This window comes from Falco punctatus (genome assembly GCF_963210335.1).
Source record: "Falco punctatus genome assembly, chromosome: 14".
Taxonomy (NCBI): domain Eukaryota; kingdom Metazoa; phylum Chordata; class Aves; order Falconiformes; family Falconidae; genus Falco; species Falco punctatus.
In genome coordinates, this window is record NC_137594.1 from 23,261,949 (window position 1) to 23,273,411 (window position 11,463).

General features: G+C 56.0%; 1 protein-coding gene across 4 annotated transcripts in view; it reads left to right on the plus strand.

Moving 5' to 3' along the window:
* Positions 1-11,463, plus strand: part of PLEKHG4 (pleckstrin homology and RhoGEF domain containing G4) — an 89,427-nt gene that overhangs the window by 73,612 nt on the left and 4,352 nt on the right. For all 4 annotated transcript variants that reach the window (XR_013931940.1, XM_080411106.1, XM_080411107.1 and 1 more), the window contains exons 14-21: positions 4,577-5,529; positions 6,824-7,073; positions 7,785-7,874; positions 8,204-8,428; positions 9,355-9,525; positions 9,967-10,144; positions 10,764-10,880; positions 10,967-11,230. Coding sequence is in view for 3 of the 4 variants with exons in the window: in XM_080411106.1 (XP_080267232.1) it covers positions 4,577-5,529; positions 6,824-7,073; positions 7,785-7,874; positions 8,204-8,428; positions 9,355-9,525; positions 9,967-10,144; positions 10,764-10,880; positions 10,967-11,230 (2,248 nt within the window). In the remaining variant the exon portion in view is untranslated. The remainder of the gene's footprint in view (positions 1-4,576; positions 5,530-6,823; positions 7,074-7,784; positions 7,875-8,203; positions 8,429-9,354; positions 9,526-9,966; positions 10,145-10,763; positions 10,881-10,966; positions 11,231-11,463) is intronic.

Sequence of the window (11,463 nt, forward strand, 5' to 3'; positions counted from 1 at the left end):
CTGCAGGGTTGATTGCCAAGACCTGGGGCAGACAGCAGAGCAGGGCAGCTGGAGTCAGTGCCTACGTGGCATCGTGTATAGTCGCCATTGGGAAGCACGTGGCTCAGTTCACAGCAGTAGCACTGACCTTTTCTGGCTGCACCGTTTCTGTCTCCTTTGCTGCAAGCCAACCTCATCTTGCTCTCCAAACTCACGGGTGAAGTTTAGGGCACCTAGAGTGGACATAGTGGTGGTGAGAGGTCTTGTTAAATGGGGAATTGTACAGTTGTTTCTTGCCACAAAGACCTGCAATTAGCTGTCTCTCACTAACAGCAGGGTGGAACACAGCTCACATGCAGGAACTGCACGCAGGCTAGATCAGGGCTTGTTTGATTACATTGGTTCCTTTTTCTCTGTCCATGGCAACAGTCCCAGCTCTTGTGCTGCTTCCCTCTCTCTGTGTGGTGGAAAGCAGGGGAGTGAGTGGGCTTGCAGTCCTGGGACATCGCCACAGAAGGATGGGGACTTGGTCTCTTTCGTTGCAGTGCTTCAGTCGTCATACCCACAGCTGTAGTGCATCCCTGCCTGTATTGTTGCTCCCATTGGGATCAGTCTTGGCTTTTCATCACCCCAGCCCAGCTCCCTTGTGCAGTCACTTCAAATTCAGAAGGAAACCTCGCAGCTGAGTTAGTCACCCACCTAGATGCATTTTTCTTCTGCAGAAAGTTGGGGAGTTTGTGATCCGCTTACTCTACCCTCTGCCTATTCAGACACCCAGTTTCCTATTTGACAAGAGAAATACAGTTACAGTCATTGTCTCCCCACAGAAAGAAGAGGTTTGGACAAAGGTAGGCCCCCTTAAAATTGCCCTTTCTGGCATCTGTCTGCAGGTGCACAGTGTCTGTCTCCTGCCTTGGCCACCACAAAGGTGTCTTAGAGATCACTGTACCTTGGCTGTCAGAGGAATCTGGTGGGTTTGTGGTAGGTTTGGGTTGGGGAGGTGTAATATCTGAGAGGTGGCTCAGGTAAGGATCTGGGACCCTCGGAAAGCTTTCTGTGCAGTGCTGGCAAGGTACCCTGAGCCAGGGTTGAGCAGCTTATCCTGGCCTGTATTTGCAGATGGCACTTCAGTGATACCAAAGACAACAGACTCCAGGAGCTTCTGTCCCTGGTGCGCTGCAGGTCTTGCCCACGGTGAAATGAGCAGGGGCCAACACAGGGTATTGGGTTTGAGTGCTGCACTGTGCTCCAGTGAAGTCCCTGGCTCTTCCTTACGGCACAGCAGGTCCCTGAGAGCCCCTGCCTCCCGCCGGCAGCCTGGCAGGACCAACCTGTTGCTGACTCCCTCACGCAGCTGCTGGATAGGTCAGCTCTGTGTATGCAGGAAGCAGGTTTGTCTTTAATCCTGTAATTGAGAGTTTAGGTAGCAACTTGTCTGTAAAGATCAAAAGCCAAGGTGCAGGCTCCCTCCTGCCTGGTTCCAGATGTGGTTGGCGAGATTCAGCTTCGCCTCACACAGGTGCCTCCTCTTAGACATGAGCAACTCTTGCAGCTCTGCAGAGAGGCTGTAGGGCTGCCTGCTCACCCGGAGCCCTGTGGCTGGAGGGAAGTGTCCTGGCTTGGCTGAGTGTGATTTGTGACCTTACTGGGACACAGATGACGGCAGTACCCCTGCCTGCATGAGGGTGTTCCCTCCTTGGGTGCCTGGGCACACTTGGTCCCTGCAGAGGGCTGCCATTGCGTGTGTTAAAAGGGGCAGTTGAAGCGGATGGTGTGACTGGAGAAAGCCTTGGTGGCCACTTAGCATGGTGCCAAGCAAGCTGGGGGGTGTGGAGGGCTGCCCCCATTGTGCAGGGAACAAGGCTGAGCTATTCGCTGGCCTGCGACAGGCACTGGGTATAGAAGAAATGCCACCGAGATTGAGAGTCATTTCTGTGCAGCCCTCAGAGTCCTCGCCAAGAGCAGACAGATACCATATGAAGACGAGAGGTGGCGGGGCTGCCTCCCCGTGTGATTTGCAGCCCTGATTCCTTCTGACTGCGGCCCCACGCAGATCTGCAGAGCTTCCTAGCAAGAAAAGAAGCCTCTTTTCTCACTCTCCCATCTGTGCATGGAAGTGAGGTCCCCAGCCTCGGAGGAGGCCTTCACAGGGCTTCTGCCTTCCTGACTGGGTGCTGTAAAGGCTAGGCTGGCCTGCTGGCTGTGCCTCTCTGGCACATGGCTCTCAGCACCCTCTTTCAGAGCCCCGTGTGCCTTTTGAGCTCAGCTTTTCCCCTTGGTGATCGAAAGGGAGCCAGCATGCAGCCTTCAGTAGGATCACCCATTGATCTCCACAGCGAGAGACGTGAGACATGCCCTTAGTCCACGTTGATGGCCAGCCCTTGCTGTGGACAGAGCTGGAGGGGGCTGGTGTCGGTTTGCCTACAGCTGGGGGTAGCAGCTGAAAGAGCCACAGCAAAACAGGCCATCCGTCACTGCCGTGCGGGTCTGCTGGGCTCCGCTGCACTCAGCATTTCACCTCGCCCTGATGTACTTCTGCCTCCCGGGAATAACAGACCCTCTGTGTCATGGCTAAATGCAGGTTCTCACCAGGGTCTGGCATATCCTTGGCCTCCGCATGCCCCTCCCAGCCCCCTGCAGCAGGCAAGTCTAGGGCATAAAGCTTGGCTCAAGAGAGAGGCGGGCCAGGGGCCTGTTGCTGCGCTGGGCACGGTAACGGGAGGAGAGGGGGCTGCTGCTCGCTTGATTGTCCTGCGCTGTGGCTGCATGGGACTGTTTGAGAAGCATTTTCCCTGAGCAGCTGCTGGTGTTTGTGAAGCAGCTCCTTGCTCTGCATGAGTAATGCAACTGGCGGCACGCACGGCGTGCAGCTGCAGCTCAGGAGAGTGATGTGAACGGCCGTGGGAGCTCCTGTGGAATCTGTCCCTGGAGTGACGCCGCAAAATCCGCAGGCTGCCCCTCACGTGCTGCCATTCAGCTCTCCTACAAACAGTGGCACTTGGTTGTCATAGCTGTCCCCATCCAGGGGCTGGGTGCTGTGTGAATGAAGCACCTCCTGCCCTGCCTACCAACAGGGAGTGAGCCTGGCACCTGGTCTGTTTGACCACCATGTCCCTGATGGGGATGCAGTGTCTGCTCCATGTCCGCATAAAGCTTGGGTGGATTTTCTTGGTGTCTAAGGTTCTATTCTGCATAAAAATCAGTGCTTCAAGCTTCGGAGTGAAGGCTGTCATAAAGAGGCTGTGCAGCAGGTGGAAAATGGTCTAAGGCTGGTCACTTTGTTCCTGGCACCGAGTGGTGCTTCTCTGCAGAAACAGCAGGTGCACAGGGCCTGACAGGTGAAGTGCTAGAGATGGTCCGGTTTGTGTCAAGGGCAGCCTGTGGTGTTTCTGCACATCCACTGGTCCTGGGTGGTTGATGGAAGGTGCCAGGCAGACCTGTCCTGGAAATCGTTTCTGTCTTGGGCATTGGATTTTAACAAATAACTTTGTGTTTTCACTGATGAGCGGTAAGGTTCCCTGGGCAGGCCTATGGCACCAGTCACATCTTACTCGCTCTAAGGTTTGACCTTGTCTTATAGAGACCATGCTTTGTAGAGAAAGTAGTGACTTACGAGCCTGAGTAATTCAGATATTTGTCTTTCCTCTCATTTTTATGAATGACAGACAGGTCTTAGCGCATGATGCTTCATTAGCCCCTTCCCTGCCATGGTGGTAAGGCATTCTTACCTTGCCTCTGTCACACTGAACCACATTTTGTCCCACTTTTCTTGTTCAACTTACATGGCAGAGCTGTTTTAGCGAGGCCAGCATTTGCAGTGCTGATAGAGCTAAGCCCCATGAAACTGCTTCCAGCATTCCTGCAGTATTAGAAACAAACTGCTGAGCTCTGTATTTGACCAACCAGGACAAGCATGTAGTGGACTAGCAAGCAGAGCCAGGCAGGTGGGCCAGGCACAGCACATCATACAGGTGCCAGCAAGTGCAGAAAACGCACAAGCTGCAACTGGGCTTGCATGGTGTCAGATCCCTGCTTGCTGCAAGCATGGCTCGGAGCGCTCAGGGTGATCCACAGAGCCCAGCCGTGACAGAGCTCCAGGCCTCTGTGTGCTCCGGGGAAATGGCATGGGCAGGAGCAGTCCCGTTCCCTGCAGCTTACCTGCTGCTCCCTCAGCCTTCTCCTGTGTGGTAGTGGTGACAGTGGCTGGGCAAAGGAGGAGGGCAAGTTCCAGATCTTACACTGAGCAGGGCCACACCGAGGTGTGAATTCCTGCAGTCTTGGCAGCAGTGTCGCCTGCTCCCCCCTGCCCAGGGAGGACAAATTTGCTCAGCAGCGTGGGCGTCGCTGGGACCTGGCAGGGAGGTGGAGCTGTGGCAGAGCAGCCAGCACAGCTGAAGCCCTCTGCATAAGGAGCTGTTTGTGTTGCTGAATTGTTAAGCCCCATTGACAACAGCAGTCCCCCCTCCTCTCACACTCCAGGAACTGTGGTGGCCACACACTGATCCTTTCTCCTGTCTTCAGGCACCAAATTAGGGTTATTCTTCCCTGAGTCCTTCTAACTAGCTGTTGCCTTTTTTTTTTTTCTTGCTCTCTGCAGGCGTACGAGTGGGCCTTGGAAGGGATGCGACACCTTGCCTGCATCAGCATGGAGGACTGCAGCTCTGCCGAACACTGTGCAGGTGTGATTAAGTGCCTGGAGAATTACAAGGGGCAGCACCCAGACATCAGTGATGCCCGGTTCCAGGAGATGAAGGAGCTGGCCTGTGAGCTGAAGAGCAACAAGGGACTCAAGCAGTGGAAATTTGCATGGTCTAAATGCCAGGAGACCAAGCTGGTTTTTGAAAAGAAACTTGAAGCAGCCTTGAGAACGAGGAGGTCTCTGCTGTCAGACCAAAAACCAGCCGCAGCAGGGGAGCAGCCCCAGGCTGGCAGCGAGGCTGGCAGTCTGTCCCACCGGAGGCACTCTGAGGGGGCCACCTCCAGGTCCCACTGGGACAGGACTTGCAGCGCATCCCACTGCAGCAACAGGCCCAGCTGCTCTCTGGGGTGGACTAAGGAGATAGCTCCCTCACCCTCCCTGAGCTGCCCTGGTGATGTCAGTGCTGGGGAAGAATTTGCCTGCCAAGCTGCTCTCAGCCCTGTTCCTCACTCGAGCAGAGTTTCTTTTGCCAGTGGGGCCTCCAAGTCTCCAAAGCTGCCTGAAGAAAAGCCAAACCTGGAGAGCGTATTAGAAACCCTGGAGGTGAAGCCATCCTGCACATCTACTCCAGCTTCTGGGAAGCTGCCTCCCAGGAGGATGCTCCGGAAGGCCCAAAGCTTTGACCTCCCTTGCGGTGAGAGCCTGTGGTCAGGCTGCCAGAGGACACTGAGCGAGCCGGCCAGATATGGCAACACCGGCGTCTTTATTAAGGGGCTAGAGGTGAGCAGCACCGAGCTGGTGGACAGGACTTTCATGCTGCGGCAGCAAGCTGCTCACAGCTGGGCTGCAGACTGCCTGCCGGAGGGACAGAGGAGCTGCCTCTCTGTGTCAGAAGCCAAGAGCTGGGGCAGGTAAGTGGCTGTGAAGGTCGGAGCTCCGGTCCTCAGGGTGGTGAAAAGGCAGTCAGCAAAGATGCGAAGAGCTCTGCAGTAACAGTGACTTTGGCAATGGATTCAGGGCAGGTAGATGGAGGTGCGGCTCCAGCTTCCCTGCACACGTGTGCATGGTGCTGAGGCAGGCCCACAGGGATGTCCCCACATAGCCTGGCACCTACCTCTGGGCAGGGAGGCAGGGAAATCTGATCTCTTGCTCTTCCCCTACAGCATGGATTGCCCCGTAAGAGGGAGAAGAGCAGTTCCCAAGCAGGAGAGAGAGTCTCTGAACATTGCTGTTATTTGGAGGACGAGGCTTTGCAGAAACGTAGTACTTGGGGACTTGACAAACCAGTGGTATAGGTGCAGCGGGAGAGTAGCATAGTGCATCATCCTGGACATCCCAGCCCTGGGATGGCTGGGAATGGTGAAGTCTTCTGGAAGGGGTCTCTGATATCCTGGCATGTGTCAGGAAAGCGCATGGCAGGGGATGAACACCAGCAGTTTGCTTCTCAAGAGAGTGTCGCAGTAGCCCTCCTGCCTGTGGGCACTGGGGCAGTTGCACAGTTGGGTCTTCTGAACAGCCACAGTTGTTGGCTTGGGGAAAAGTTGAGAGGAAGGGAAGGCAGGAGTAGTTATGTTTGATGCTGCACTGCCTCACAGTGGAAATTTGAAGTACCTAAGAGTGATCCTGTCGGAGACGTGCAGAGCAACTTGTGCTAGGAACTGCTGTTTGCTGATGAAGTGATAACGAGGTTTGTTACCCACTCATTTTTGCTGGGACAAGCCCAACAGCACCTGGGTCCAGTGCTTGTGTTCTCTCCCGTGGTTACCATCACCTCCCACTGCTTCCAGTCATCAGGCTGACTCCTCCTCACAGAAGTTACTGTGACTCCTGCTGTCCCTATTTTGGGAGCGCAGCCATTTGCGGAGCTGCCTGTTGCATCCAGAGCAGGGACGGGGTGGGCCCAGGGACGCGTGTGTCCTGCTGAGGTTGGAGCAGGACTGCAGCCACCCTGAGGCTTGCCTTTCCTGAATAGAAAAGCCAACAAGAGTTCCTTGGATCAGCCACGAGCTTTGTCAGTGCTCAGGGTCAGAGCTGAGACAGGCAGTTGTGAATGTGAGCTTGGATGGTGCTGAGGGATCATCTCATCTCTGTGCTGGGTCTGAGGGGGACCTTCTTCCAGGGCAGTCCGGTGCTTTGCAGGCACTCCGACTGCCGTAGCCCTGCTGCAGTCTGGGTGCCTTCAAGGAGGAGTGTTTCCTATTGCAGCAAGCTGCGGCACATCATTGATGAGATGGTAACCACGGAACGGGAATATGTGAGGTCGCTTTGCTACATCATTGATAGCTACTTCCCTGAGATGGAGCGCCTTGACCTGCCCCAGGACCTGCGTGGGAAGCGCAGCGTCATTTTTGGGAACCTGGAGAAACTCTATGACTTCCACAGCCAGTACTTCCTGCGAGAGCTTGAGAGCTGCTGCAACCACCCCCTGCGGGTCAGCCACTGCTTCCTCCGACACGTAAGGCATCAGGACCTTCCCCCTGGGGCTGGGCTTCTCCAGAGATGTGCTGCTTTCCTATGCGCAGCGATCCCTGTACTTTTGACTACTCACCTGTGTGACCCTCTTTGGGAGGGGGAGGACGACCCTGTACTGGCTCGGTTTGTCCCCTGCCAGTTTAAATGCTAGGTTGGGCTGGGATGGTTCTGCAAGGTTGAGCCCAGGCAGTAGCAGATGCTCTTTGCCTTTCCTGTTGCTCTTTGCTACCAAGAGATACCGCCAGGGAAGCAAAATGTTTACTCCATAAAACCACCCCGTCTTCTGTCTGTGGTGCCAGTGTGGAACGGCTTCAGTGAGCAGAGCGGCACAGACCTGCTGCTCTCGTCGGAAAGGGCTGCTGAGGGGAAAGGAGCATGGGGCACGGGTCTTAAGCTGAGCTGCCCCATGCAAGTTGGCTGCTACCAAGTGAATGGTGTCTGTTGGGGTACTTAAGGGGCAAGGGGTAACAGGACAACGGATTAAAAAGTCCTAGTTACTGTAGGAGCAGGAGGACAGGAACATTCCCTGGCTCTTAATGAACCTGAAGCAAAGTCATTTGTGGTTCCATAGGAGGCTCTGGTGCAGCCTGGGAGAGGCAGAAGCACTAGAGTAACTGATGGTTATACATACAAAAGCATGGCTGCCCCCGTGCCCTGGGTGCGTGTTGGTCTCACGTGGGGATCTTTTTTGCAGAAAGACCAGTTTGGGATGTACGCACTGTATAGCAAGAACAAGCCGAAGTCAGACTCGCTGCTGGCCAGCCATGGGAATACCTTCTTCAAGGTAAATTCCACTGCTTGCATCATGATTACTCTTGTGTTTGGGTCACTGATTAAACAAGCTTAATTTCCCTGTTTGAGGCATGCTCAGCACTACCTCTGCTTTCCTGGCACAGCTGTCTGCACAAGTGTATGTTGGGGGACAGGGGCAGAGGTGCAGTGAGTGCTTTGGAAAGGAGCCCGGCACGCAGCAGCGGTGGTCCTGTGGCCTTGCATTTCCCCACAGAGCGAACAGAGTACCCCAGTCAGGAAGAACTGAGGGTGTCAGTGCCTGCCGGGGGGCAGAGGATGCTCTGCGGGAAGCTGCTGCCTTCACTGTGCTGTGTCTCTCAGTTCAAGCAGGTGCAGCTTGGAGATAAGATGGACCTGGCCTCCTACCTGCTGAAACCCATCCAGCGGATGAGCAAGTATGCCCTGCTTCTGAAGGACCTGACCAAGGAGTGCAGTGAGGCGCAAGAGCAGGAGCTGGGCTACCTCCGTGCAGCTGAGGAAATGGTGAAGTTTCAGCTCCGGCACGGAAATGACCTGTTGGCCATGGATGCCATCCGTGACTGTGATGTACGTTTCAGTGCCCTCCCCTGCCTGGGCAGGCAGAGCCACACTTCTTCCCCTTCTCTATACCTGGGATGTTTGGGTTGTATGGTGAGCCTTCCCTCAAATTCCCACAGTGATCAGGGTGCCGTCTGCCGGTACAGCATAGCAGGACTCCTGAGGCAGAGGACAAGGGAACAGCAGGGCTTGGAGGTCTCCGTGATCTGCTAGGGCAGGCAGCCTGGGTGCTGTTACTTGAGCTGGGTGACATGTTTGTCGTAAATGTGCTCCCAGATGCTTCCTGGTGACGTGAGGCGACCTGGCAGCCCTTGCAGATTATGTGCTGCTGACTGCCTTGGGCCCTTCCATCTTCTTGAGCTGGTGATAGGAGGGCCGAGCAGTTTGCAAGAAGGAATTGAAACTGATGCTGATGCCAGGGGTAGGCCAAAGTCAGCTAGGTGGGACCTGAAGGAGAGGCATGCGAAGTACAGCACTGGAGGAGGAAAACCCCAGGGCTAATGGTGGGGGAAGATGGATGTGGGGCAGGAAGAACTGAGGGACTGGCCTGCTGACCCAGATGTGCTCCTGACAGTTTATGGGACTCCTTTCCTTTTCAGCTCTCCTCTTTTCCCCAAGAGAAAGCTCTAGCTGCTGCCTCCAGTCCCCACCCCAGGGGTTTGTCACAGATCTGCACAGGGTGGCAGGAGAGGGCCACCTGTGGGTAATGTCTAGGAGAAAGGTGCAGCTCTCCCCTGAGCCAATTGTCTCAGCCTGGTGTGGCCTCTAGCAATCCATGCAGCCTTACCTCTCCAAGAGCCCTCCTAAGATGACAGGTAGCTGCCACTTTGCCACCTGGGCCACAGCCGTGTGGGACCCTGCTCTCAAAGCCCAGGCCTGTGGCTGCCCAGACCTGATCCTGCTGGGGTCTTACCAGCATCCTTCCTTGTGTCCAGGTGAACCTGAAGGAGCAGGGGCAGCTGGTGCGGCAGGATGAATTCACCATCTGGCTGGGCCGTAGGAAGTGCCAGCGACATGTCTTCCTCTTTGAGGACCTGATCCTGTTCAGCAAGCCCAAGAGAATCGAGGGTGGCTTTGATGTGTATATCTACAAACGCTCCTTCAAGGTACGGGCAGCCCTGCAGCTCCCTCTTCTGCAGGAGGTGTCCATGGCTGGTTTCCCCATGGATGCATGGATCTGAAATGGGAAGCAGGAGTGCTTCCAGCAGAAGAGCTGCTCCCACCACTGCTAAACCTTCTCCAAGCCGTGCAGTGAAGCCAGAAGGAAATACTTCACACAGTAATGCCTGGGCCCCCTCCATGGTGTGGGATGTGGGGCCAAGGTCTTCTGGGGGACAGGGAGTGTGAGGGAAGGGCAGTGTGCATGTGGCAGGGAGGTGGTGCTGACTGGCTGAAGCACTGGGAATTGCCTGGGCTGCCTCTGCTCAGCTGTGTGCAGATTGTACCTGCTCCTGTCTGGGCCCTCGGGCTCTGCTGAGCTGGGGGTAGCTCTGGCTCTGCTCCTGGTGGAGCCCTGGTTGACGCTTTGCTCTTCCTTTCTCTGGCAGACTGCAGACATCGGGCTGACGGAGAACTCTGGAGACAGTGGCCTGCGCTTTGAGATCTGGTTCCGAAGGCGGAAGTCCAGCGACACCTACATCCTCCAGGCCAGCTCAGCCGAGACTAAGCAGGCCTGGACCAGCGACATTGCCAAGATCCTGTGGCAGCAGGCAGCCCGCAATAAAGGTGTGATTCCTTCCCGGGGCGTCTGTGCCGCAAAAGGTGCGGGAGCCCTGTTCAGCTCGTGCTGTCCTGAGTAGGTTTGGAGCCTGTGACCAGGCAGCTCTGTGCAGCAAGCAGCTGTGTGCCGGCATGCAGCCTCAGCAGCATGTGCTGGGCTTGGCTGGGTATGTCCCTTCCCTGCTTCTCATCTCCAGGGAACCTGAGCAGTCCAAGCTCTGTGTAACTGTGGACACCCACCTGGACTCCCTGAGAGGAACAGGAGATACTAGCACAGGGTTCCCCGCCCTGTGAGCATGCGCTGTGCTCCTGAAAGGCTTGCTGCTCTCCCTGTGATCTAGGCTGCTACTCGAGTGGCAGCTGCCCGAGTCAGGCTGGCTGGGTCCCTCCACTGGCTTCCCACTTGGCAGGACTCTCCGCATGGCACTGAGCTACTTGGCCAGAGCAGGGCATGTCTGCTTGTCCCTGGAGACTCCTCAGCACTGAGGAGCAAGCAGAGAACAGATCTAATCTCAGCAGTTCAGGAGCAGCCTGGACCAGGAGTGCTCCAGCCTGGGGCTGAGTAGTGCCTGTGGCAAGGGTTGGGTCAACCTCATGATGTGGCTGTGGGTCTCTTCCTCTCCAGAAATCCGTATGCAGGAGATGGTTTCCATGGGGGTGGGCAACAAGCCGTTCCTGGACATCAAACCCAGTGAGGCAGCTATCAATGACCGTGCGATCGATTACATCATGAAAGGCAGAGGTAAGTACCAGCTGTGCCTTCTGCCTTGCTCCATGTGAGCTAGGCAGGACTGGTGCTCAGGGCATTTTTGGTATGTTTTCTGGCAGGTGCCAGGACCAGAGCATCAATTGCAGTGTCTCTGTTTGACCATTCCAACCCGTACAAGAGGACGCAGGCGCAGCTCTCCACGGGCAGCACCCCTGCTGCATACAGCCCTTCCTCCTCCTCCCTGCTGGGGCCCCTCAACCTCCACATGTACCTGGACCAGGCTCTGCTGCCAGGCGTCCTGGCCCCCAGCCGCCCCTTTGACATCGGGACCTGCATCGAGGAAGATGAGCTGGAGCACGAGACCAGCAGCCAGCCATCACTGAGTACGTATGAGCCCGCTCTCTGCAGCACACCCCGGGCTGTGTGGGCTCATCCCCATACCTCGCACTGTGCTGCACAGCCGGACCGGGCTCGCTGGGGTGATGGCAGTCCCTGCCTTGTACCCAGACCCTGTACCGCAAGGAGGGCCCTGCCCTTCTGTGCCAGCTCTGTCTCAGCTTTCACGGGGATACTTGGCTCGGGTGTGGGGCTTAGTACAGTGCCCACTGATCTGCAG